Source organism: Panthera tigris, chromosome A3, assembly GCF_018350195.1.
Source record: "Panthera tigris isolate Pti1 chromosome A3, P.tigris_Pti1_mat1.1, whole genome shotgun sequence".
Taxonomy (NCBI): domain Eukaryota; kingdom Metazoa; phylum Chordata; class Mammalia; order Carnivora; family Felidae; genus Panthera; species Panthera tigris.
In genome coordinates this window covers 114,082,099-114,108,473 of record NC_056662.1, presented here as the reverse complement: position 1 = coordinate 114,108,473, position 26,375 = coordinate 114,082,099, and the positions used below count along the sequence as shown (strand labels likewise).

The following is a 26,375-nucleotide window of genomic DNA, read 5'->3' as shown; positions in this document are numbered from 1 at the left end:
AACCACACTGAGATAACCTCATGCCAGTCAGAGTGGCTAAAATGAACAAATCAGGAGACCATAGATGCTGGCGAGGATGTGGAGAAACGAGACCCCTCTTGCACTGTTGGGAACGCAAACTGCTGCAGCCTCTCTGGAAAACAGTGTGGAGCTTCCTCAAAACATTAAAAAAAGATCTACCCTATGACCCAGCAATAGCACTGCTAGGAATTTACCCAATGGATACAGGAGTGCTGATGCATAGGAGCACTTATACCCTAATGTTTATAGCAGCACTCTCAACAATAGCCAAATTGTGGAAAGAGCCTAAATGTCCATCAACTGATGAATGGATACAGAAATTGTGGTTTATATCCACAATGGAATACTATGTGGCAATGAGAAAGAATGAAATATGGCCTTTTGTAGCAACATGGATGGAACTGGACAGTGTTATGCTAAGTGAAATAAGTCATACAGAGAAAGATACCATAGGTTTCCACTCTTATGTGGATCCTGAGAAACTTAAAAGAAGACCATGGGGGAGGGAAAGAAAAAAAAAAGTTACAGAGAGGGAGGGAGGCAAACCATAAGAGACTCCTAAAAACTGAGACTAAACTGAGGGTTGATGGTGGGTGGGAGGGAGGGGAAAGTGGGTGATGGGCATTGAGGAGGGCACCTGTTGGGATGAGCACTGGGTGTTGTATGGAAACCAATTTGACAATCAATTCCCTATGAAAAAAATAAATAATAAAAAAGGATTTCAAATTATTAAAAAATAAAAAAAATAAAAAATAAAAGTTGAGAAACTATTGGGGTGCCTGGGTGGCTCAGTCGGTTAAGCGTCCCACTTCAGCTCGGGTCATGATCTCACAGTCCGTGAGTTTGAGCCCCGCATCAGGCTCTGTGCTGACAGCTCAGAGCCTGGAACCTGCTTCCGATTCTATGTGTCTCTCTCTTTCTCTGTCCCACCCCTACTCGGGCTCCCTCTCTCCCTCTCTCTCACTCTTTCTTGTTCTCTCTTTCTCTTTCTCCCAAAAATTAAATGTAAAAAAAATTTTTTAAAGATGGAAAAGCCAAGTGTAAACAAGATGCAGAGTAACCTTCGACGTCCCCTGTGGTCACACCGGTACCCTTGCCTGGACACTGGAGAATGCGTGGCTCGCTCACACTCCCTTCCTGCTGCTTCTGGCTCATCCAACCACAGCTTCTCAAGCAACGGTCACGGTTTGGGTCCTTGAGTGGTCCACTGGAAACTCCCCCTCCAATGGCCTGGTTGGGGAGACCTTCCCCCTATAATACACACACACTCTCTCTCTCCCCCTCCCACCCCACCCCTCTCTCTCCTCTTTGGCAGGGAGGATGTACAGCTTGCTCTCTTCAGAGAAATCCTCTCTCTCCAATCTCTCAAATTCCATTTCAACCCTTTGTTTCCTGGAGGTAGGGGATGAGCTAAATGACTCCGTTTCCAGCCACCCCCTCTACAAGTCTTGCGTAGGTGACTGAGCATCTCACTCCGGAATGAGGGGGATGTTTTCCACTTACTGTTTTATTCCAATCCGTGGGGCTTAAGAAAGAATCCCATTTTAGCATCCTGCCCCCCTTGCCACAGTGTTTGTCTTGGGCCCCAAGCCTTCCATATCTTCTTCCCAACCAGCATAACTGGATTTCTATCTGACCCCCCAGAAATCTGACCCATTTGCATAAGAGAAGGCCCACTTGATGAGCAGAGGTGTGATTTAGAGAGTCTGGACCAGGAATCTGGCACCCTTGTCGTAAGCCTGTGTCTCACGCTGAAGGGCTGTGGGACCCAAAACAAGTCAATTACCCTCTCTGGGCTTAGGTTTCTCAGGTCTGACACAAAGAGCTTGACCTTGATGGTACCCACACTCCAGAGCGCTGAGTTGGTCTGGGGGATGGTGCAAGACCAGGGCTGGGCCAGTTCAAGGGCAAAGCCTCATATTTCCCCTTCCATCCATGGGCTGCTGTGTTGCAGGTGACAAGATTGTCACAAGATCTGTCTCCTGCCTTGGGAACGCGTACTCTTCCAATTCAGGATAGACAAAACGAAAGGGCAGGCCCCCCGGGCCCAGGGGCCACAGGGTGATGTCAAACTTCAGCAGGTCCAGGAAGCTACATGTTCCAAATAGCCTTATCCCAGGACCTAAAATAGGCAGCAAATGGTTTCCAGGCTCCCCCTAGGCTAGAGATAAAAATAACCAAGCCTCAGGGATGTTCCCAGTCCTAAACCGATAGGCTAGGCCCCTTTCTGTTCCCAGCCTTGGCCTGGGGTTCCTCCTGTGATCTCCATGCATCCTGTCGTCTCCATCCTGGCCCTCCAGCCACCCCAGCTCTGGAGTAGGGCCACGTTCCTCAGCTGCCTTTGGACAACAGTTCAGCAGCTTGGCCACGCCAGCGTTACAACCCAACACCGCCTCTGGCGGAAGAGATAGCATCCAGGGGCCTCCGGCAGCCTCTGCCAGCCTCCTGAGCCCGAGTCCGCGCTGTCAGGCTCAACGACTCCCGGTCTACAGCAGGCTCGCTGAGGGCACCGCCTGTGGTGTTTCCCCAGCAGTAAACACCCCCGAATGGAAAGTCCTCTGTGGAGTTGCGGGTAGGGCTTCTCCTTCAGAGATTCAGTGAACACTTCTTAAGGCCCCTCGGAGGGTTCAAGGAAACCCTGCAGGTAAAGCACGAAATGTGGCATCTGGCAAGTTGCAGATGCTCAGGAAAGAAGACTTGCCTTTCCCTTCCCCATACTAGCCCCGCATCAAAAGCTCACTGCCACGGGCTCTTTGGCGGAGATTTTGCCATTCTGAAGCCCTAAGTCGGCTTTAGGTCCAACTCCTGGAGGGGCCTTTGAAGACACTCGGTCCACTCCGAGATGCTCAGTCAGTTCCCTGGTAACTGATCCCAGAGGTGGTGCCCCTGGAGGCTTTGGTCTCCTGTCCGGTCGTCTTCCGCCCTCTGCAGGTCGCGGTGCGAAACTGCAGGCGCTGTTGGCAGGAACACCAGGCACCCTGCCTCACAGACTCCGGAAGGTTTACAGGTTAGGACAGCAGGGCAAGGCCAGGTGTCTGAGAACACCACCTCGGCGTAACAGTGATGTACAGCGCACAGAGCGCTCGCTTGTTTGATTCTCTTAACCACCCTGCCTTGCCTCTGTTGCTAAGCTCAGGAGAGAATTCACAGTCATTATCCAGTGCTTACAGCCTGGCTAATAACAGCTGGCACATCTCCATCTTGGGCTACTGTCCTAATGTTCTAGAACATTCCAGATAGTCAGTGAAACGGACCTGCATGGATCTCCATGGAACTTTTAGTTCAACTTAAAATGTTCCTCACTTTTAAAGAATGAAATCTGGCCATTTGTAGCAATGTGGATGGAACCGGAGAGTGTTATGCTGAGTGAAATAAGTCAGGAAAAAAAGACAGATACCATATGTTTTCACTCATATGTGGATCCTGAGAAACTGCACAGAAGACCAGGGGGGAGGAGAATGGTGGGGGGGGGGGGGGAATTACAGAGAGGGAAGGAGGCAAACTATAAGAGACTCTTAAATACTGAGAACAAACTGAGGGTTGATTGGGAGGGTGGGGTGAGGGGAAAATGGGTGATGGGCATTGAGGAGGGCACCTGTTGGGATGAGCACTGATTGTTGTATGGAAACCAATTTGACAATAAATTACATATAAAATAAAATAAAATAAAATAAAATAAAATAAAATATTCCTCACTTTTAACTGTGCTATAACATGGCTGGCATATCTAGACTATTCTGAGGAAAGGAATTTTGTAAGAAAGTGTGTGTGTGTAGTGTGAGTGCATGTGTGTGAATGTATTGTGTGCCTTTGTTCTCTAGAAATGAAGCTAAGATATGGCAGATATTCGCATTTGGTGAGATCATGATGGTTAATAAGCATTTCTCACATGCCAACCAGTTGACCGTTTCATTTCTTAGTGGCATCAAGCGCTGGGCTCAACTGTATGGTTTCCCCTCTTCTCCCTCCATGGCCAGAGCCATGGCCCCATCTGGGACAAGGTTGGGTGTTTGGAGCAGTGAAGGCGCAGAACGATGTCACATCGTTCACCCAGCACCATACAGCAACGAAATCACCTGTTGGAACAGCTACAGGGATGCTTGCTCCTCTCCTGTGCTCTTCACCAACTTCAAGAACTTGGGAGAATCGAAGCAGAGTTCAATAAGCCCAGATGTCACATCACAGTAAGGGAGCCACGTCTCTGATAGCTGCAGAGCCCTTATGTAACTAGAGTTTTCGGGTCGTATATTTATAGACTTTCAGAGCCAGGGAAGGCCTTAGAGATTAGTCCAGTCCAGTTCTCTCCTTCTAGAGTAAGGAAAAGCACAGAAAAGAGAAGTGACAGACTGAGGTCACACAGATAGAGACGCAGCTGGGATGAGAACCCAGGCTTCTTGACTGTGATTCTTCGGGCTGATCTTGCTTTTGGTTGCATGATTTCTAAATGGAAATTACTCTGGCAACGAATGAAGATTTTTAATTTTTTATAAACTTTACTGGTTTTGAGAGACAGAGAGAACACGCACATGGGAGAGGCAGAGACAGAGGGAGAGAGAGAGAAGATCCCAATCAGGCTCTGTGCACTGTCAGCACAGAGCCCGGCGCGGGGCTCGATCTCACGAACCGTGACATCATGACCTGAGCCGAAGTCAAGAATTAGATGTTTAACCAACTGAGCCACCCAGGAGCCCCTCGAGTGAAACATTTTAAACCTGATTTCTTTTACTGTACAAAGGGGAAGAGAAAGAAACCTAGCACATTGTAGGTGCTCAGTAAATGGGTTGGTCGGCTTTGGATGCTATAGAATAATTTCCTTGCTGCCACTTAACAAGGTTAGATTAACCTTGAATTCGTTTCAGTGTCTATTCTCTTCGATGATCAAAGGTGGTTAGGGATTTGAATCTCACCCCACTGTCCCATTGCAAAGTTGACTATGGGTCAGCGGTTATAATGTGATATTCATTGGTTTGAAGGGAAGACTTTCTGGTTTAGGATGGAAGCTTCCGGAGGCTGGGGGGGGGGGGCATCTTCTTTGAAGGACAGACGCTGTCAGCACCTGAGGCTGTACAGCCTTGCCTGTGAGCTGGGACAGAGCACGTACACCTATTTGACATACATGATTAAAGCAGACATACAAAGACTCTCATTGCATATTAGCCACGTGGCCTCAGAGTTCTGAATTTGCTTATCATTATGTTTGCAAACCATATTTTTGATCAAAATCTTCAGCGAAAACAAAACAAAATCTTCCAATGCATTCCGTGTGCTTCCAGACATCATCCTGATGACTCACAGCACTGTCACCCCATGACATGTATAGATCATGTTCTGCAGGCATGTCTCATGCTCCATGGAAACTCCTGCGCAGCATAAGCAGACTGTGCTGGGGGCTTTGTCGTCAGACCCTCACAGACCAGGGCTTACAGCTTTCTGCAGTGCCAGTGACACACTAGGAAGGAATGATAGAAAACTCATCGCTGGGGTCTTCCCATAGCACAGGACACGTTGCCCACTCGGATGCACATGCCACCTCCCACCACTGCCGGCCACCATTCCAAGGCCAGCCATCCCTCTGCAGTCTCAGCTGTTGGGAGTGCCCCCAGGGCAGGGCCCCCTAACTGCCTAGTCGTTCCTTTGTTTTGCCAAGCACTTCCCATGTGGGAGGCACTCTAGTAGGCCCCGAAGCCACAGGAATGACCAAATATGAAAGTGGTCCCTTCACACGTGCTACACACAGTCCGTGAAATCATGGTTGGGTCATAGAATCAGTTACTCATGCAAACCTGCTGCAGGGATTTAACTCACTGGTGTGTTATAACAGAGCAAAGGGGCTTGGGTCAGAATCTGTGCTTTAGGTCCGAAGACCTGGAGGGCTTCATTAAATCAATGAGTTCTGCATCAGATTCTTTTCAAGGAGCTAACTTGGCCACCTGGGTAAGCTTATCGGGAGCCAGGCAGTACCTCGTCTCCCGGGGAAGGGGTTTGGGAAACTGTCAGCATGTGGCCATGGTGAGAAGGTTCTGGGCTGTGGGAAGGTTGCTGCAGAGTTGTGGGCATCCTCGCTGCCTGGAAACTCCACACGTGGTCTGGTGGTCTTACCCCATAGCTAAAGCTATTGGCAGATGACAGTGGCCTACCTGGGGACCCCTCGGTCTCCCTCACCCTTGGTGCTGAGGCCTGAAAAGGCAGATTGGCCTGCTTTCAAGACTCTCCCGCAACCTCCCATCCCTGGAACCCTTTCGGTCCATGAGTACCCATTTCACCTCTAAACCAAAAAGGCCCAACAAATCTTCTATCAAATACCCAGGAGGAAATCCAACTTGGGTTATCAGGAAGAATCTGGCTCTGCTAACTCAACAGAGGCTGCTGTTGTAAAGGCAGTTGGAGGGTCCTGTGTGGGCAGAGCCCGCTTCAGCACAACTCAGAGGCAACAGGGGAAGAATCTGTCCCTGCATGGTCCTCTGTGGCCAGGCGTTGCGCACTACAAGTATCATGGAAGCGCTTCCCATGGTCCAAAGACCACAGAATTCCTGCTACATGCTGCTACGTACACTAAGGTCGTAACCAGCCACCGCAAAATGCAATTAGCTGGTTTCCTAAAAGACCACAAAGTCTCTGTGGGCATCCATGTGTGCCAGCATCGGTATGGCATGTAGTCATCACAGAACGAACGTGGTGCATCTAATCAATTCCTTAACTCCCCTTTTCGTCTCCATCTCCACAGCACTCACACGGTGGCTTTCGCAAAGAAGGGTCCCCAAAGTGCTAGTGATGGACGCTAAAGACTAGGCTCTTCTGGACGTTTACCCATCACCCTCATCTTCAAGGGAAAAAATTAAATCTGTGGTTGACAGCTGTGCACCAAAGAGCCCTCTTTCCTCTAAGGAAGGCCAGCTACAAACTTCATTTCTTGCTCTTTTCCAGCAAGTTCAAGGGGGTGCCTCAACGGCACAAGGAAGGCAGCGAGGACCCAAGGCTGCCCAGTGGACAGACAGCCTGGCATCCCGCTCTCCTCTCTGCATGGGCCGCCTCTGCCCAGCCTCCCCCCAATGGAGTGGGTGCTCGAGGGGCCTCATACCAGCCTGGTGAACTGGTCCACGCAGGCGTTGCGGATCTTCTCCGGGGTGGCGGGGCTGTTTAGCTGGAAAAGCTTCTTTGTCTTACAATCCGGGTTCCCAGCTCGAGCTGCACGGATGGCATCCTTGATGGCGAAGAAGATGGAGGCTGCCAGGAAGAGGGGCGGTTCGCCGACAGCCTGGGCGGACAGAGCGCAGGACAGGGAGTCAGGCAACAGGACCCCAGCCTCTGCGCCAGGAGGGCTGGAGATACCAGGAACCCCAGCCAGCCCCAGTGGGTCATGGCCAGCAAGGCAGGAAGGCTGCTCATAATTCTTCAGGGCTGAGAACAATCAATCTGGTAAATGACTCAACCTCCATGGCATTCTCAACTCTTACTGTGTCACTTTTCTCTGATGACACCATGCAAAGAAAATGTACCATTCAAAGCTGTTTTAAATAATTATATTTTATGGACAAAGTGTCTGACCTGAATTTGGACCCTTTCCTCGCAGTTATAAGGCTGGGGGAATCCTCTACCTGCAACTCTGACACCCACATTTACAGGCACCTTAATTATACTTGTAGGCACCCTAATTATACTTACAACGTCGTCTGGAATCTAGGCATCACGACCAATAGGAATTAAACATTTTCTAGCAGAGTTGGTTTTGTTCCCCCAAAGCACTGACCAGAAATTCCATGTATCAAAAGCACTAGAGATGCTTATTAAAAATGCATGTTGCAGGGTCCTACTCCAGCCCTCCTGAATCAAATTTCTAGGGACAGGTCTCACCAAAATGTATTTTTTTCATGAGCCTGCAGTGATCCCAAGGCATACTAAAGCGTGAGAGTCGATGGAGAGATCAAAAAGTGTCCCAGACCCAACCACAGTGAAGTAAATCATGAAAGGAACAAATGGGTATGTTTCACTGGTTACAAGTGATTATGTGTTTTCCTTCTTTGATTAGGACTGTATCAATCAGCTTATGGGATTTTCAACCATTTTTAATAATTACTGGGGACCGGGAGGAAATAAGGGATGACTCTAATCCTTGAGACGTGCAGATCAAGTTTCAAGTCAGGTGCCAGCCACTGAAGGAGGCACAAGGGATTGCACAGAAGTATTGCCCCATCTGCAGTGAATGTGCTATTTTTAAGGGATAACAGGGAGGGGTGTGTACCTGTGGGGTCCTCTTTAGGACCAAGCTCAAGATGCACACCTGAGACATAGATGTCGGTCAGGACTTGACCTACAGGACTGGATTAAAGGAATCTCTCCGAGTGCACCCAAAGGAGCTGGCTTTGACCACACAGAGCTGGTGTCATCCCAGTTTTCTTTTTCCCAGGCAGGGACTGCCCATCGCTCCACCATCCTCGCCAAAACTCGTGTCAAGCACCCTGGTCTCTTCCAGACAAGCCCCCTGCAGACCCACGCGGTAGGTGGGTCTTACCCCCATGTCCTCCCACAGTGCAGACCCAGGGCAACAGTACCTTGGACGCATAGATGGCCTTCTTGTTGGGACAGTCACGGAGAAGCGACACCCTGAACTCACTGGGGATGCTGCCAAACGCAGGGATCTTGTAGGTGCTGGGGCCACGGGTGTGCAGGCTCCCCTCCGGGGAGTAGTGCAGCTCCTCCAGGGTGAACAGGCCAAGGCCCTGGACAAATGCTCCTTCTACCTGCAGGCCAGACAGAGACCATGGCCACTCTGCCTACCACTCCCCAAGGACAGATACCGCTTCCCACAATAGGCGCCAAGCCCCACGGGGAGTAGGCCTGGAAAGAAGCTGAAAACAGCCCTCTGCAGAAAGCCCAGCTGGCTCCTGCCCGGCCTGGGATCAGCTATCTGGGCCTTCACCAGGCAGTGGTATAGGCAGAGCGAAGGCATTAGCACTGAAGGTTGGCCAAGTCCATGACCACCCTGGTCACCCATGTGCCTTACCTGTCCAATATCAATGGCAGGGTTCAGACTGGTGCCGACATCCATGACAATGTCTGTGCGGAGGTTCTAAAGTGGATGGCAAAATACAAATAGTGTGAGAAGAAAGGAATGTGCGGAATGATAGATGGGGCGCAGTGACCCTTAAATTATTGTGTCAACCCAGATAGGACTTTCAGAAGCAGCGTGCCCTGGGCATGCTCAGGCAGGGTGATCCTATCCCTGTCAGTCTGCACTGGCATCGTGAATGCCGAGGTTTGAGTCTGTGACCACTAGGCAGGGGAACAGAGGGGCCACACTCTTCAGGCGATAAGAAGGAACTGTGGGCACACACACACACACACACACACCCATGAGCAGGAAGGCTGGTTCTCAGGCTCCTGGGACTTGGAACCTGAGTCTGGACAGATAGTGTAAGGAAGGGGACAACAAACTACATTCCACGGGCTGATTCTAGTCTGTGCCCTGTTTTTGTAGGACCTGTGAGCTAATTATGGTGTTTACGTTTTCTTAAAAATTTTGGAATGTTTTGTTTATTTGTGAGAGACAGAGAGACAGAGTACGAGCAGGGCAGGGATAGAGAGAGAGGGAGACACAGAGTCTGAAGCAGGCTGCAGGCTCCGAGCTATTAGCACAGAGCTGAATGTGGGGTCCAAATCCATCAACCGTGACATCATGACCTCAGCCGAAGCCGGACATTAACCGACTGAGCCACCCAGGTGCCCCAATGGTGTTTACGGTTTTAGATGACTGACAAAATTAAGAATATGTTGCAACATGTGAAAACTATGAGAAATTCACATTCAGTGTGCACAAATCACATCATACTGGAACACAGCCATGCCCATTTATTTGCATACATCCATGGCTGATCTTGTGCTACAGTGATGGAATTGAGTAGTTGAGGCAGAGTCTTTGTGGCCCAGAGAGCCTCAAATATTTACTCTCTGGTCCTTCATCGGAAGTTTGCCAGGCTGTGACATCACACATTATTCTCCCAACCAGAAAGTGTGTCTCTACTGGCTCTTGATGTTTGCAACTCACTTGTTTCTCTTCTCTTTCCCCTAACTTAGTACTAAGATTTTGCAAACTTCTTACTTTATGATCCCCTGTTAAGCAGTCGATTTCCACTTCAGAGCAAGCCACCCCATAGCTGAAGTAGTGGAAGGGATTCCCAGAGTTCGTCTCAAAGCTGTAGCCAATGTTGGGTGTTCTGGAGGAGAAAACAGAAAACACTGCATATGTATTAAGATTAACATGCCCCCCACCTACACACACACACACACACACACACACACACACACACAGCTTGTCCCACAAAATCCTAAGACTCCACAGGTTTTACTTATTCACTCAGCTGCCCTTCAAAAGAGTCCACATGTTTTTAATATTTTGGACCTGTTAATGAAACCCAGGTATTCCAGAGTTTCTTGCCTCATGTCTGCTAGGATCTGCCAATGGCCCTTATGTGATGCCTTCTGTACAGCCCAGGGGTGTATAGTATCTGTGTGCCCGCCTCTATGTGGTAGAAGCAGGTGACACATTTGCCCAAGTTCACGAAGGACACGAAAGCCACACCCAAAGTAAGTGTTGGATTAGAGTTCAAGCTCTCAGAACCAAAGCCCCTGCCTGTGCCACCTCCTGGGCTGCTCACCTTTCTCCAGGGGAGAGTTAAGGTCAGCATCTCATGTCAGCCTGGGTGTACTTTTAACCCCTTGCCTGCATTTCTGCTTGGCTACTGGCCCCTTCTCGGTGTCAACAAATGATTCGGGGAAAGTGCTATTCATAAAAGCAGATGCTCTCTTCTACGTTTTTCTTCTTTGATCCTGAGTATCTTATACAATTCCAAGTTCACACGAGCCACACGTGTTGCGTGCATATTCTCCCACCTGGAATTCACAGTACTCTGCCTCTCCGTTTTTCTACGCATGACACAGAAACAACGTGAGCTGAAGGGATCGGAATCTGCATGAAAACAAAACCAACTCGGAGCTGAGGGAAAAGGCTTCTCCCAGGAGAACCCACCACCTCCTTTGACCTCTGAGGTCATCATCTTCACCTGGGTGTTCCTGTATCCTACCCAGTCTTACCAACTCTGACAACGGAACGAGAACATCCGAGAACATCTGCTCTAATCTCTGCCTGTGCAGGTCAAATGTCACATAACCCAAGGAGCACTGGCAAAACATGACTTTGCCTAAAATGCATACTGAACTATTTTTCCAAACCCACTGATCTGTGAAAGAAAAGGTCCTAATTAAATTCTCCAGAGAAAACTAGAACATTATGGGAGATAGCAAATTGGATCCCATCTTCTTCCAGCCTTTACATCAGCTGGGCGGGGTCTCTAGCTCTTCGTACTGCTACTGGAGTTCAAAGTAGCAGAAGGCGTGTGCTCTTTTCCAAGTCCCACGTCAAGTTCCCCTGAACTCTGCACTTTGTAACGAGACCACGTGTTCTAAATCTTCCTCTCTTTCTGTCCCAGGAAAGCCTCCGTAAAGAAAGCCAATGCACACAGCAGAGTAACTAACACACAAGGGTAACGCCACACAGCAGACAGCCCTGGGTCTAGTGGAATGCCGAGGGAGGGATGGTCCCACCACGTCGTAAATGAGGAAAAGGGCTCAGAGAGAATCTCTCATTTCTCCAAATGGAATGGTACACTTTAAGACCAGAACTAGAACACAGGTCTTCTCTTAATGGCAGCTCATGCTTTTGCCTCCTTGGCACATAGGTTGGCAATGCCAGGTATTTCAGAGCATCTTTCAATTGAAATTGGCACAAGTCTACTGAAGCGTCTCGGTGGGACTGCTCTCTCCTGACCAAAGGCTGAGAGCATTTGGTGCGGGAGGGGACTTCAGAGGCTAGGATGACCACAGTTTGTGAGGTGGGTGACAGCAGCACTGTCCTTACTTATAAAACCCGGTAGCAGACAAGCTCACTGCGTCCAGGTAGGCAGCTGTGACCTGAAGAGAGGAAAGAGACAACAGGAAGGGCTTAGCATGGGTGCCAGAATCCCTGACCCAGCACTAAGATTTCATGAGCTTCCCCTCCTCCTCCGGAAGCTGACCAACTATTTGTACCAGTGGTCCTTGCTTCCACAACCTGCCTCACATTCTCACTGCACTGGGTGACTGCACTGTGCTCTCACCTGCACTAGGTCCCCGCCATTGGAAGCCTGGGGGGCTACAGTAGCCTCCTCCCCCATCACATAGCCTCCCCACGCTGCCAGGTAGCCCAACCCAATCACAGTGAGCATATTAACATACCATACTGCCTACATCACTCCCCTACTCTATAACTTTGGCTGACTCCCCATTGTCCATAGAGCAAATGCTTCACATTAAGGACCCCAATCCTCTCTCTGGCTTTATGTTGCCCACGTGTCATCACCATGCCAGCCAAACTCATGTATTTTAGTCCCTCCATGTTCCCACACCTCTGCACCTCCATTTGTGTGGTTCCTGCATTGTATCTCTCCCGATCCTTTTCTCCCCTCAACGACCAGCTCAAGTTTGCCTCTCCGGGTCTCCTCGCTAAAATCCAAACTACCAAAATCAACCTACATTCATGGGGTATTTATGTGTGTGGTATCTGTGAGTGTGAAAGGGAAGTAGAGGTCATGTGTGGCACAGTAAGGTGAGTGGGTCTGAGAAAAATAGCTTATTTTCTTTGAGTCTATGGAGGGAGACTAGTACAATCTGAGGTGGGTCAGGTGTGGGCTCATTTTCTATGTTTCCACTGTGCTCACTTTCCCACCCCAACTCTACTCTGGGAGATAGTAAAGCAGGGCTGCCACTGAGATGTCTGCTTGTTGGAAGAGATGAAGCCCCCTGCCTGCCCCCAGAGAGAGACTTCCTTACCGCTTCCCTCTGAGAGTTCCCGACACACAGGCACCAAACCAGAAACCAGAGAACTGGACTCATTCTTGTGATGAGACGAGTGGCTTGCCTGCCACTTGTAAAAAACCACAGGAAGGATATAAACTCTTGGGAAATGTCTTTTTCCCCACTCCTTCACAGATGGAGCCTCAGTGGACCCAGACTCCAGAGCTGAGGAAGGGGAAGTACTGCGAAGCAGCCCTCGGAGAGCAGGTGTGAGGAAAACCAGACTCCTCAAGCCTCAGGACAAGTGGGGTATGGAACCAGGCCCGAGTCAGGCACCTTCAGCAGTCGCCCTACCTTCTCAGGCTCAGGGCAGTCAAACCCCCAGTCGCCATGGGGTTGTCAAGATCCTGGCTCAGAAGTTTTCCTCCAGTGCCTTCCCTCCACTATGAAAACCCTAGAGAAAGGGGCCCAGCAAGGTGGAGCATTTACTTGTGCTATGGAACCCTATGGAACACTCAGCTTCTGTGCCTCTGGGACTAGATCGTGACCTATTCCTGCTGCGGCAGGGACAGAGAACCTGCCTTTAATTTCTCTCCTCTTCAAAAGCACGTTGGATCAGCTCAGACTTACCCAGTCTTCCCAGGAGCCACTGGGATTCTTTTTCTTGAAGGGTTCCAGCCTTTTCAGAATGGTCTGACAAGCTTCCTAAGAACACATGCCCACACACCAGACATATCAGTCTTCCGTATCTCCTGGCCCAGGCAAAACCCCAAGGGCCTCAGCAAGGCTACCTCCAAGTAATGCTGTGCCCAAGGTGCCACGCAAATAGTCTTGCCACCCTCTTAAGAATGACTGTGTGGCTTCCACTCCCAGGACCCTGCCACAGGAACTGGCATTGGCCCTTGCTGGGAGAACACCCGGTTCTTAGGCTACAGAAGATGAAATATTTGAGGGAACCCAAAGGAAGTGACTTCTCCCATCAAACTCCTCTGTTAATTACAGCCTCTATGTGGAAAGAGAAGTGAGTTGGTCCGACCTGGCCAGCTGCAAAATCGAATTCCAATTTCAGTCCATGGTCTTGTGGCCAGTTCTAACACTGGGGAGTATGTCTTTGCAGAACGCCCCCTGGGACCCTCCAAGTCTCCTCCCCATCCTACACTCATCCTTCTTGACTTTGACAGAAGTGATTGTGGCTTTTAGGTCTCTCTTTCAACATGGTGTTGGGAGGAACAGCATTCTCTTGGATAAGACAGCCAAAGGCATGGCCACAGCCAAAGAGCCTATAAGGACCATTCCAGCTTCCACCCCAGGGAGCGCTCTGGGCCCAAAGCCCTTGACTGGCCCTCAGCTCTGCTGGCTCCCCAGGCTCCTTACATAGGTGGCCTGTCCGTTGAGGTCAGTGCTGACGGAGGCAGCTGTGGGAGACGTGTTAGGCACGGTGTTCGTGCTTGTCTCGCTGATGTAAATCTTAGAGGTGGGGATTTTCAGTGCTCTGCTGGCCACCTGAGAAAAGAGACAACATCACTTTCTCAGGGAGGGCTTGGCATGGGGCTTGGCTGCCTTCTCCCCAAGACCGTTTAAGGTTCACCATTACAGGCAATATAATAATTTTATAAGCCATAAGCCCACTGAGACTGGGATGTTCTTATATCTGTCTCAATTGGAAGCAAAACTTTATGGAGTGATTTTGCTACAAAAAAAAAAAATTCATAAACCTAATGGTGACTAGCTAACCTTTCTAAAGCTAACCTTGGCTTTTTAAAAAATCTACTCTGGCCAGTCCATGAGCTAAGCAGGTGTTCCAACTCTACTCCAGTTCCAATGTCCTAGCTCCTCTGTGTGGGGGAAGCCTTTATACACACAACACAGCCTCTTACACAGTGTTAGGCAAGGTCATCAAAAATATGTGACCAACCAGGGGGCTCCTCGGGGCTCAGTTGGTTAAGCGTCTGACTCCTGGTTTCAGCACAGGTCATGATCTCACAGTTCATGAGTTCAAGCCCCGAGTCAGGCTCTGCACACTGACAGTGCAGAACTCTCTCTCCCTTTCTCTTAGTCCCTCCCCTGCTCATGCTCTATCTCTCTCAAAATAAATAAATAACCTTTTTTTTTTTAATGTGACCACCAGTTGACCCATGAGCTGGACTCAAAGGATCAGAGGCCCCTCACCACTTCCCCTGTCCTTGGAATGTGGGTTCTGCTTGCCTTTCTGGCTCTTGGATGCTGCTTCTACGACACAGCCTCGAGATGATGACGTGGGATTGAGAACACCTGCACAGTACCTTGGCTAAACCCAGTTGAGGCCTCTCTCCTTACAAACGTTTAAGATTTGGTGGGCAGGGGTAGGGATCCATTTGTCTTGCTGCCACCCAAGGCAAGCCTCTCATGTAAGTTCCCTTTGCATCTTAGAACTGTGACCTGCCAACCTGGGCCTCTTTTTTCTGTCTGCCTCTGCCCTCTGAGTCCAGGGGCCAGTTTCAGATTACTCCCAAGAAGCTCCCGAGCAATTTGTAAACCAACACAACCCCACGGCCCTAGAATGTGGGTAACGGAAGTGACCTGAGTGGTCACCTGGCCAACTGCATTGCACAGAGGAAGACACAGAGGCCGAGAAGGGAGAAGACTTGCCCGAGGTCACACGAAAATGGGCAGCAGAGCCAGGACTGACCACAGCTGAGGCCGGCTTCTGCTTCTCAGGTGTGCCACCGCTCACTTGCTTATAGCATCCTCCCTCACATGGACGCCATGATGTCGGAGAGGACCCCCCCCCCCCCCTTTGCAGGCTGCTCACCTGGACCATCTTGGTGTGAAGACCTTGGCCCATCTCAGTGCCTCCATGGGTCAGCAGCACAGAGCCATCTGTGTACACGTGAACCAGGGCTCCTGCCTACAGGAAGAGAAAGATTCCAAACACAAAATTGGGTCAATCCTAACTCAGCCAGATGCTTGGGGCCAATATTTCTGGAGCCCAGGAGAAAGAAAACCGGAAGCAGCATTTTGGATTAAAGCCTCAGACTCAAATTAAAGCACCGTGAATCTTGTGATTTAATCATGTAGCCCTTCAACAGTTCCCGAAAAATTTCCACTCTCTCTCTTTCTGTGTGTCTTCCACAGAGGGAAGGAGGTCAAATGTCTTTGTGCTCATTTTTAGATGAAGCCATAGGATCAGAAAGGCAGAGTAGCTGTCTGTAGCCCTTCAGTCAGGAAGAAGGAGACCTGAGAGTTGACCCCAGATCTCTGAGTCTCGTGCTGCCTTCACTGACCTGTGACGTCCTGGACAAATAGGGATATGCAAGTTCAAGTCCATTTAAACAGCAGAGAGCCCCTCCACTCTGCTCTGGCACCAGCCACAACGGCCTTTCCCATGTGATAGTGCAGACAGAGGGGGAAATGGGGCCCCAGCCCAGTGGAGAGGCACAAAATTATACAAGGCAATTACCTGATTCAGAAAAGGAACAGAGAAGCTTATTCCAAACTTGGTAGGAATTATGGACAACCCTCTCTTCTTCCAACAATTCTCCCTGGAGAAAAAAGGAAGATTCTCATAGAACATTTTCTATCATGGTTGTGTCAGCTCAGATGTAGTTTCAGTCAACATCTTTGTAAAGTTGGAATAAGGCATCCTTGGAGCTGCCCACATGGTACTTATCATAACTGAGTTGTGCTCCAGTTGGGTAAACCAAATGAAAAAGGGGTGGGTTTGTGTTCTTCAGCTGCGCTGAAGGAGGACCCATCCCTGAGGGTCTGCACTTGAAAGTATCAAAACTTCCTCCCAGAGTGGAGCTCAAACAGAGTCAGGGTGCTGTGACTGTACCAGGGAAGACAGTCACTTATGACACTCACTGATGATAGTGGTAACACCTTCTCTGTGCTTTCTGTTTGGTTTTCTGGGTAACTTAGTGAGGAATCAGGGCCGGTGTAATTACCCCCATTTTACAGATGTTGAAACTGGGGCTCAAGAAAATGGAGTGACTGTAAGGTCACAGTGATAGATTCATGTTAGAGGCCGCTGCATCACTGTGGTGTTCTTAGTCCTTGGCTGGTGTGCCCCAACAGCAGATGAGTGTAAAGGTGAACCATATCGATGGGCTATACTGAGTGAACGCTGTATATGCCCATCTTCCCCTAGGCTGAACAAATCATTTGAGTATCTTAAAGAGATGGCTGGGAGTGGGTCAGCAAACTTAGCACCCTCAAGCACCTTACTAGCTTGGTATTATGAGTATCGCAAATGTGCTGTAGAATATGAAACCCAAGAGAATGCCAGAATATCAGACTCCTCCCCTCCCGGTGCTTACTCGTTGAACTTGTCAACCTCCCTCTTCCGGGCATGATACTGAGAGCTTGCTAGGCATTCCTCCCAGCACCTGGGCAAGGTGAACCCCTCAAGCTTCTGGTTGAAGTGGGTCAGGTCCCCTTCCTTATACATGTTTTTCCTTCGCACCTTTGCAAGGAGAGAGACACTGAGGCCTTGTTGGTGGCAAGAGATGAACGGATACAACCTAAAGTTAAGGTTCCAACCCCTCTCCTCTGCCCCCATGGGAGATGCCCAAGACACAAAGCCACTGTGCCCTCAAAGTAGGTTAACCTGTGCCACCAAATTCCCATCTTACTTCCTCTGCCGGCAGCCCACAGGTCACTGCGACTTCACTCATCCAATGCTCAGCAATGAGCATTCCCTGGGGCCCCCCAAAGCCCCTGAAAGCTGTGTTGGAGGGCAGGTTGGTCTTGCACATCCGCCCAGTGCCCCGGATGTTGGGGATGTTATAACAGTTGTCCATGTGGAATAGAGCTCGTTCCATTATCTGCAGCAGAGGAAACCAAAATGGGAGAGAGCAGTGCACCGATTTCATTGGCTCCTCAAGAAAGGGATGTTGAGGGCTGCACCCATCCTTGCCTTTCCAGCCCCACTGGTCACTGCTCCTCCTCAGGCCCAAATTATTTCTTCTCTGATACGGCAACAGACTCCTTACTGGGCTCCTGGCCTCTGTGTCTCTCCCTCCTCTAATCTCTGCCTCAAACTACAACATAAGGTCATTTTGTGTCAACCTCTTGCTTAAAAATGGCACTTAATCTCTTCAGAGTAAAGTTCATACATCTTTCAGCATGGAACACAAGACTCTATGACTTTTCCCCAATATATTTTTTTCCTCTCTTCTGACTACATGTTACTATCACCTGACATGCCCGCCCTCCCCTGCACGTTTCCCATCTACTAACATCCTCATTCAGTTCCTCCCTGGGGAAGCCCTTCCCAGACTCCCCAGTTAGGACTGGTCATTTGCCTCTATAAAAAAAGAAAAAAGAAAAAAAGAGGTGATTTTACGAATTTTTTAATTTTTTAATGTTTATTTTCTTGAGTGATAGAGAGACAGAGCACAAGTGGGGGAGGGGAAGAGAGAGGGAGACAGAATCTGAAGCAGGCTCCAGGCTCAGAGCTGTCAGCACAGAGCCTGATGCAGGGCTCGAACTCACGGACCACGAGATCATGTCCTGAGCCAAAGTCAGACGCTTAACCGACTGAGCCACCCAGGCACCCTTGAATTCTTTTTAAAGCAGTTTCTTTTCCCATTGAAGTTGTATGGCAAGTAGTTTAAAGAGTCTAATACTTCGTGAAGTACATTTTTGAAACTTGCATGTCTGAAATGTCTTTCTTCTACTCTTACCCTTAACTAATGATTTGGATATATATAGGATTCTTGGTTGGAATTAGGTTTTCCAGTTTCCCTCAACATTCTGAAGGCATTTTGGTAGTGCATTCGAGCTCTCCAGTATTGACAAATCCAATCGATGTCTTTCCAGTTCTTGGAAATAGTTGTGTTTTTCTCCTCCCTGCAAGTTGTAAAATCTTTATCTCCAGGTTTCTCCAAGTTCACAGTGATATAACTTAGCATAGTTCTATTTTCCTTCATTGTGCTTGTTACTGGATGGGCTCTTTTAACCTTAAAGTGTATGCCCATTAGTTTGAGGAGATTTCTTTTTTTTTTTTTCAATATATGAAGTTTATTGTCAAATTGGTTTCCATACAACACCCAGTGCTCATCCCAAAAGGTGCCCTCCTCAATACCCATCACCCACCCTCCCCTCCCTCCCACCCTCCATCAACCCTCAGTTTGTTCTCAGTTTTTAAGAGTCTCTTATGCTTTGGCTCTCTTCCACGCTAACCTCTTTTTTTTTTTCCTTCCCCTCCCCCATGGGTTTCTGTTAAGTTTCTCAGGATCCACATAAGAGTGAAACCATATGGTATCCGTCTTTCTCTGCCTGGCTCATTTCACTTAGCATAACACTCTCCAGTTCCATAGTTTGGGGAGATTTCTTGAGTTACTTCTTGATAGTTGCCTCCTCTCTCTTGTTTCCATTCTTTCTCTCTGAAACTTCTATCATTTGGGTCTCCTGGACTAGTCCTCGAATTTCATTGTATTTTCTTTCCAATTTTTCTGTATTTTTTTTCTTCTGTTTGGAGAGATTTGCTGAAGTGTCTTTCAACCCTTTTGCTTTCAGAGTTTTATCTCACCAGAGTTAGTTTTTATTCTCCAAATGCTTCATGTTTATGGCCTCCTATTCTTTCTTGAAGGTGTAATAACTCATCTTCCTGATGAGATCAATGGCAGCTTTTATTTGTTCGTTTCATTTTGGGTTTGGTTTACTTCCCCATGTATATTCTCTCTCCCACAGGCTGTTTTTTGTGCCCTTGATTATTTTAGTCTTAGTCATCCTAAATGTTTTGAGTATGTCTCAATTAATTTCGTTTTTGCTTTCCCTTAGCACTCTTAACTCGTACTTCTATTTCATTTTGTCTTTTATTATCTGTCTCCCCCACCGTACCATGAACCTCCCGGGGCAGAAACAATGCCATCTATTCTTCTTTATGTTGCCACCCTAGGCGCTCAATAAATGTTCGCTGGATTGGATTTAAAAGCTTCTAAGATCTTTGGGGACAAGCACTGTATCTTTTTCAATCTGATTTTTCCAAAACACCAAGAGGCCCAGGTTGCAAATGGTGAGAAGACTAAATGTGTTGCTTATTTTGAGCAGTTTTTACACTGCATCTGAAGTGTGAAGTTTTATAGTGGAACCGGTTAGCCCCTAGCAAGGAGGAGTGGCATGGGGAGTGGGGCTAACAGGAACTTCTGTTTGCCCTGAAATGTCTGACTGACTTTTATAAGAAAAGTCTACACGTTTGTACCTAGTATGGTTATAAATTTCTGATTTAAAAAAATTATAAAAAGTAATACCACAAAGGTAACTGCTAATTTCAAAATTAATAAAATTAACACAAAATTAACACAGATTAACAAAATTTCATGTCTACACAAGACTAGTATGAGAATGTTCAATGTAGCCTTACCCATAAAAGCTGAAAACAGGGAACATCTCAAAAGTCTCTTCAGTGGTGAGTAGAAAACAAAAAATGGCCTATCCATATAATGAAATATTATCAAGAGAAAAGAATGAAGGACTAAGGAATCTTAAAACATTATCCTGAGGGGCACCTGGCTGGCTCAGTCAGAGGAGCATGCAACTCTTGATCTCGGGGTTGTGAGTTTGAGCCCCATGTTGGGTGCAGAGATCACTTAAATAAATAAAACTATAAATAAATAATCAATCCTGAGAAAAAAGCTGAACACAAAAGATTACACAGTGTAGAGTCTATTTATATGAATAGACTACAAGAGGACAATCTATAAAGACAGAAAGTAGATTGGTGTATGTCTGGGCTGGGTAGGGGGTGAGAACGGGAGTGATGGAAAGAGATCACATTCAGGTGATGGAAGTGTTCGAAAACTACAGTATGATAATGGTTACATAATTCTTAAAATTTACTAAAAACCCTTAAATTGTATATTTCAGTGAAACTGTTACCAAAAAAAGAAGAAAGAAATTCATTACTTAAAATTCAAACATCACAAAAATATGTTACAAAGAAAATGACAGTGAGTGATCCCCTCACCTTCATCCCATCTAATCACTGTTTAGTATATGTTCTTTTGGAATTTTCCAGGAACATCATTATATATATAATACATATATATATATATATATATATATATATATACATATATATGTATATATATGTAAAACAGAGGTATATTTTCATTTTACAGACACATATACACAATGTCACCATAATCTGCATAAAGTTTTGTAAGTCATTTGGCTTGCTTGGCAAAATACCTGAAAAATAAGGAAGGATTTCCTTTTCTTTTTATTATTACTAGGATTTTTTTTTTTTTTTTTTTTTTTTTTTTTTTTTTTTTTTTTGATGCAAGACTCGATCTCAGACCGTGAGATCATGACCTGAGCTGAAATCCGATGATGCTTAACTGACTGTGCTACCCAACACCCCAAAGGAAGAATTTCCAATGAGAAAAGTAATAGGATTATCTCTGTGCTTTAGACCTTAACCAGGGGTAGAAAGCCTCAAGGTGGGGACCAACAGGGAGGCTACTGCAATAATCCCAGGTAGGAAGTGAGGAGGCCTATGCCTGTGGGGCTGTGGGGCCTGCCCGTGACCTCCCAGTCACCCCCCACCCAGAGGCATGGGCGCACCCTACTTACACTCTGGGAGAGATCCAGGGTGTTCCCTGCATTACTGTAATGCTCCACCTTCAGAGCCACAACCCTCCCAGTCTTCATGAAGCCAACCTGATGAAAAGGAGAGTGAGTTCTCGATAGTCCCTTCCTCTGCCTAACCTGAGTCATCCCCTCCCACTCATGCTACCTGGAGGAAGCAGAAAGAACAAGACATCATACCATGAAAACAAGGTCACCGGAGCTAACAGGTGAAGCAGAGAGGACCTGACATCTCTCCAGTGACGCTCCATGGGTCCTCAACCCTGGACACACCCTCTCCCCACGCTCCCCCTTCCTTCTACCCACACTGGCTCTGGTTTACGAGAGGGAGTGAGGAAGCAGAGAAGGGAGAGCCAGGAAGAGAAACAGAGAGATACTGGAGATATGCCTCACACATTTTGGCCAGCAAGCCACAGCAAGCAGGAATGTGCACAACAAGCAGGAATGTGCTTTCACATCCCTGACCTTAGGTAGCCATCAGAACAAATTTTATAGGCCGTTTCATAAGTAAGGACCTGGGAATTTTTCAGGTCTGCAAGAATTTGGGAAGAAGGGAAATATAATCCCTTCGGGGGAGTTCAATCAGGAAACAAAACGAGAAGAGGTCACAGGGGGAATGTTCAAAGCCACCTAATGGAGAGAAAGGGCTCCCAGACTGGGATCTGTCAGGTTGTACTAGTGTTTAGAGGGACAGGATGCTGGTCATCCACAGAGACTCAGCAAAGGGACCGCCACCCCTGGTCTGGTGGAGCAGGTGCCCACCCTAACAACCTGGAAGCTTTATTTCTTACTGTAAATTACAAAGTAGTCATTCTGATCTTTGCATCTGGCTATGAACACATTAGGTCATTCTGCAGGAGGGATTTACCCCAGGGCTACTGAAAACTCATGCTTCTGAGCCCAAGAGGAGAAAGACTAGGTATGGGGCCAGAGAAAATTCACAAAAGGTGTAAACACCATGCTGCGACCTCACTCGGGAAGTGGCCAGCCAGCCTCGCCCTTCTATGTTGCTGTTGGCAGATTTAAATTTTTCCCATTACTATTTCTTCTTTGAACTTCTACAGGTATTCGTGAAAAACATAAGAGAACATCCCAGGATCCCTGGATCTTCATCTCCAGGTTTCCCAGTGAGATGGCATTCCCCTTCCGCCCCGACATAGCTCCCGACAACTAGAACCTTGTATCTGGCCAAGAAGGGATGTCTGCCACCAGTTATCAGCATGTCCTCGTCACGATCCAGCATGCAGCGCATGGGGCAGCCCGTCCTAAGGGAGGCATCAGAGGGTTAGCACCCTGGGAGGTTCTGCAACAGCCCAGTCCTTGGGTCTCAGGGAGGAAGCAAGGGAGACTTCTTTTTCCACCTGGCGCACAAGCAGACTGGAGCTGGGTTGCTTCACTGTCTAGAAATAAAGCTGCTGGACACATGGGGAATGTAAGGATATGATGTGTGCCCTTGCCTTGAGGGCCCTCACAGCCAGGCAGGGGAGGCTAAACATGGATCCATGCATCGAACACAAAGAAACACGTGGTGTTACCCTCACCCCAATGCCTAAGAGTTCTAAAAGCAGAAGGCTGTGACAATTCAAAGCAAGAGAAATCTACTTCTAAAAGGGAGAAATCCAGAAAGCCTTCTTGGCAGAGGCAGCCTTATTCTCCTTCTCTGAGCTGGCTAGGGGGACTCACTTGTATGCAGCCAGAGCCACTGCTGTGGATACCAGACTGCTCCGGGTCTCTTTCCCTCCAAAGCCTCCTCCCATTCTCTTCACCCGGACCAAAATCCGGTTTGCCGGAACCCCCAACATGTTTGCAACAAAGCTCTGTGGACAAAAGAAAAATTACTTGCACTGAACACATCATCTGGACTTACCTCACCCTGACCTAGAGCCGCCCGCCATCCGCAAGCCTACTTAGTGCCGTCAATTCTGAAATTCCTTGATTCCGGAATCCCCCTCACCTCCCCAGGCAGCCCTTGATCTCGAGGTGCTGAAGTCTAACACTCATTAGTCAGTGCAGACTGAATTCAGACACTTGTTTCTAGCAAGGGGGGTCAGCGGCTGGCCACAGCAGACTTTCAGAGCCAAAGTTTCATTTCATCCAGCCAAGAACTAGTGAGTTGCGGGGGTAGGACCAGCTGCCCACAATGCTGGCCAGTACTGTCGCCTTACCAGCAATAGAGAAATGGGGAGCCGCCATATTTGAGCTGCCACAGATAATTTAGTGGTCTCTGTGGCTATCACTAAACCCATCACCCACGTTTTACAGATGAGGAGCCTGAGATCGGATGTGATTTGACCAAGGCCATATCTCACTGGAAAAATGAAAGCCAACTCTTATTAGGTGCTATCCAAGTAGTAAACATCTAGTCATTACAACACCCTACCAGGCCCATTTTATGGAAGAGGAAACCAAGAAAGGTTATGTCACAACTCAGTGACACAAGCTTGTTGGCTGATAGGGTCTGGCTCCAGGACCACTACCCTCAGATACCCTTCTGGACCAGCCGAGATCTCCCTTTTCCCATGTTCTACATCGCCAACTCCTAGTCAGCCAGAAGCTCCCCAGTGCCGTGCCCAGGCCCTGGAGCTGACCCACAGGACGGTACCTGGGTCTTCGTGGTGTTCTGTGTAGACACAAAGAGCTCCATCTCCCCTGCCTCGCCTTTGGGGACAGCGATGGTGCAGTGAGTCTCCAGGTAGAAGTGCTCTTGGCCACCAATGTACAACTCGCCTGGGGAGGCAATGTGACCCTCATGGTGATCCGGAGTTTGCTGAAGGAGAGTGCACTCCCCTAGGGCCCTGGGCAGGAACCAGCTGCTCACACACAGGTACCTCTAGGTTCCCAGCAGGGGTGAAAAGGGTCTCAAAGCCTTAGCCACCTGGGGGAGCCAAATCCCCACCCCAACAAAGAAACCAGAATGATACCAAAATGCATCAGGCATGAAGCTATCTTACACTGCAGATTTTCAAATTATTTTGTAAAATTTAGGGAATGGTAAGGAAGGAATTAACAGATTAACAGATGTGACTGAAAAGCTAAAAATGAGAGCATCTTCTGGAACGGAAGGTATCGGGCCAGTTGGAGAGATGACTCACCAGTGGCTTAGGAATACACTATGGACAATGTAGGAAACAATACCCAAAGGGATGTCACCAGCAGACGGGTGCCCCGCTGCCCACAGGGAGGGCCAGGACCTGTAGCCACTAATTCCCCAGACAGCCTTCCCCAGCTACCCAGAACCACATACAGATATGTAACCTGGAGACAGGAGGTGGACATTAAGATGGCAGAGGGTCTAGGGGCACCTGGGTGGCTCAGTCAATGAAGCGTTACTTCAGCTCAAGTCACGATATCCTGATTGGTGAGTTTGAGCCCTTCGTAGGGCTCTGTGCAGACAGCTCAGAGCCTGAAGGCCGCTTTCGAATCTGTGTCTCCCTCTCTCTCTACCCCTCCCCAGCCGATGCTCTCTCTCTCTCTCTCTCTCTCTCTCAAAAATAAATAAACATTTAAATTTTAAAAAAATGAGAGAGGGTCTTTCCCTGCCAATTGTCCACTATTTTGCTACAAACATCAGGAGGACTCTTCTGTTAAAAATTCACTCCCCTGCTCCAGGACTCAAGGTCCAGCTCTTGAATTTAATTCATAAACCAGGGCCAGCCCATACCCCAGGACTATATGGCACGGCCGTACCTGAAACAATGTTGTCTGCTTCCGAAAACCCCTTCGTGAGGTTTCCTTTCTCTATCTTCAGCTCAGGCTCATAAAAGGAGTCTTTTGCTATAGCATCCTGAGGACCACAAAGACGATTCAGTGACCAGACTTTCAGGAGAAGGAAGGTCATTCCCACCAGAGGGAAGAGAGGTTGTTGCAACCACCCTCCCTCTTCTCACACAGGCATCTGTACAAGGGTCCTACACAGACTTCACGTAAGCTTGCATGTAGCCTGGGGCCATGTGCCTCCATTTCCTCAGAGATAGTTGGACACGCTTGGATCTTGAGGAAAAGTAGAGTCCCTCAAGGAACCAACGGGAGCTGGCATTGGAAGGAGGGACCTAGTCTGGCCTCTGGCAGACTGAGTCTGGGATCATGATGGGGAAGTTTTCCAAAGAACACACAATCCTGGGGCTGAAGGGTTTACCTGTTCCTGTCTAATCGAATCCCACCTGCTGCTGCAGCCCCCTCTAAAGTATCCCAGTAAAGGTGCCTCCAGGGACAGGGGGCTCACCCCTCCCCATGCAGTCCTTTCTCAGTTACCTCTATTGTGATAATGGCTGGAAGATCTTCATAGGTGATTCTCACCGCTTGAGCGGCTCTCTGGGCATGTTCTCGGGTGTCGGTGACCACAGCACCAATGATGTGCCCAATGCAAGTCACCTGGGAACCGAGCCAAACTGTTAAAGCATATAATGCATTCCTCATGAAGCAAATGATTTTGGATTGCCCAAAAGGCGAAGGAAGTCCTTGCCCCCACAGTTTCCTTAAGGGACATCCAGGAATGCCTCTGGGATCTTGGCATGTCTTTGTCCTACTGTTTGGGATTATGTGCTTCTTCATTGAGGATTTAGAAGTAGTGGAACTGGACTAGGACTTGGAGATCACGAGTATCAAGATGGCAAACTCGCTTTATCTCAGGGACCAATTTCATGATTTACCGCTGGCAGCTTGTTGAGAAGTTGCCCAGGATGGAAAGTGGTGATTGATTAGTCATGTCGCCATGAGCAGAATGGACGGTATGGAAGCATGAAGTCTATTTGTTGACTCAGATGCACTCCAACACCCTTGTTTTTCAGGTGAAGAGATGCAGACCCAGAAGGCAAGATCATGGTCTTGCCTTGGCTCATTAATAGACCATGACTAAATCTCAGGCCCTGGCTTCCAGTTCCATTTTCTTTCTAGCACCCCTCTCCCTTTGAATTTCTGTTTCCAGATTTACACCAAAAGTTTCTCAAAGGCAGCAA

At 48.2% G+C, this 26,375-nt stretch overlaps 1 protein-coding gene across 1 annotated transcript in view; it reads right to left on the bottom strand.

Annotated features, from left to right (window-relative positions):
• Nucleotides 1-5,167: 5,167 nt before the first annotated feature.
• LOC102970217 (xanthine dehydrogenase/oxidase-like) overlaps nucleotides 5,168-26,375 on the bottom strand; it is a 57,214-nt gene continuing 36,006 nt past the window's right edge. Inside the window, exons 19-36 of the mRNA XM_042982219.1 lie at nucleotides 25,672-25,791; nucleotides 25,108-25,204; nucleotides 24,023-24,147; nucleotides 23,104-23,237; nucleotides 22,598-22,685; nucleotides 21,406-21,492; nucleotides 17,460-17,651; nucleotides 17,145-17,290; nucleotides 16,286-16,367; nucleotides 15,638-15,733; nucleotides 14,221-14,349; nucleotides 13,477-13,551; nucleotides 11,933-11,985; nucleotides 10,118-10,232; nucleotides 9,023-9,088; nucleotides 8,571-8,759; nucleotides 7,100-7,276; nucleotides 5,168-5,470 (exon numbers count right to left, since the gene is read on the bottom strand). Coding sequence (XP_042838153.1) covers nucleotides 5,420-5,470; nucleotides 7,100-7,276; nucleotides 8,571-8,759; nucleotides 9,023-9,088; nucleotides 10,118-10,232; nucleotides 11,933-11,985; nucleotides 13,477-13,551; nucleotides 14,221-14,349; nucleotides 15,638-15,733; nucleotides 16,286-16,367; nucleotides 17,145-17,290; nucleotides 17,460-17,651; nucleotides 21,406-21,492; nucleotides 22,598-22,685; nucleotides 23,104-23,237; nucleotides 24,023-24,147; nucleotides 25,108-25,204; nucleotides 25,672-25,791 — 2,022 coding nt within the window. The 3' untranslated portion in view covers nucleotides 5,168-5,419. The remainder of the gene's footprint in view (nucleotides 5,471-7,099; nucleotides 7,277-8,570; nucleotides 8,760-9,022; nucleotides 9,089-10,117; nucleotides 10,233-11,932; nucleotides 11,986-13,476; nucleotides 13,552-14,220; nucleotides 14,350-15,637; nucleotides 15,734-16,285; nucleotides 16,368-17,144; nucleotides 17,291-17,459; nucleotides 17,652-21,405; nucleotides 21,493-22,597; nucleotides 22,686-23,103; nucleotides 23,238-24,022; nucleotides 24,148-25,107; nucleotides 25,205-25,671; nucleotides 25,792-26,375) is intronic.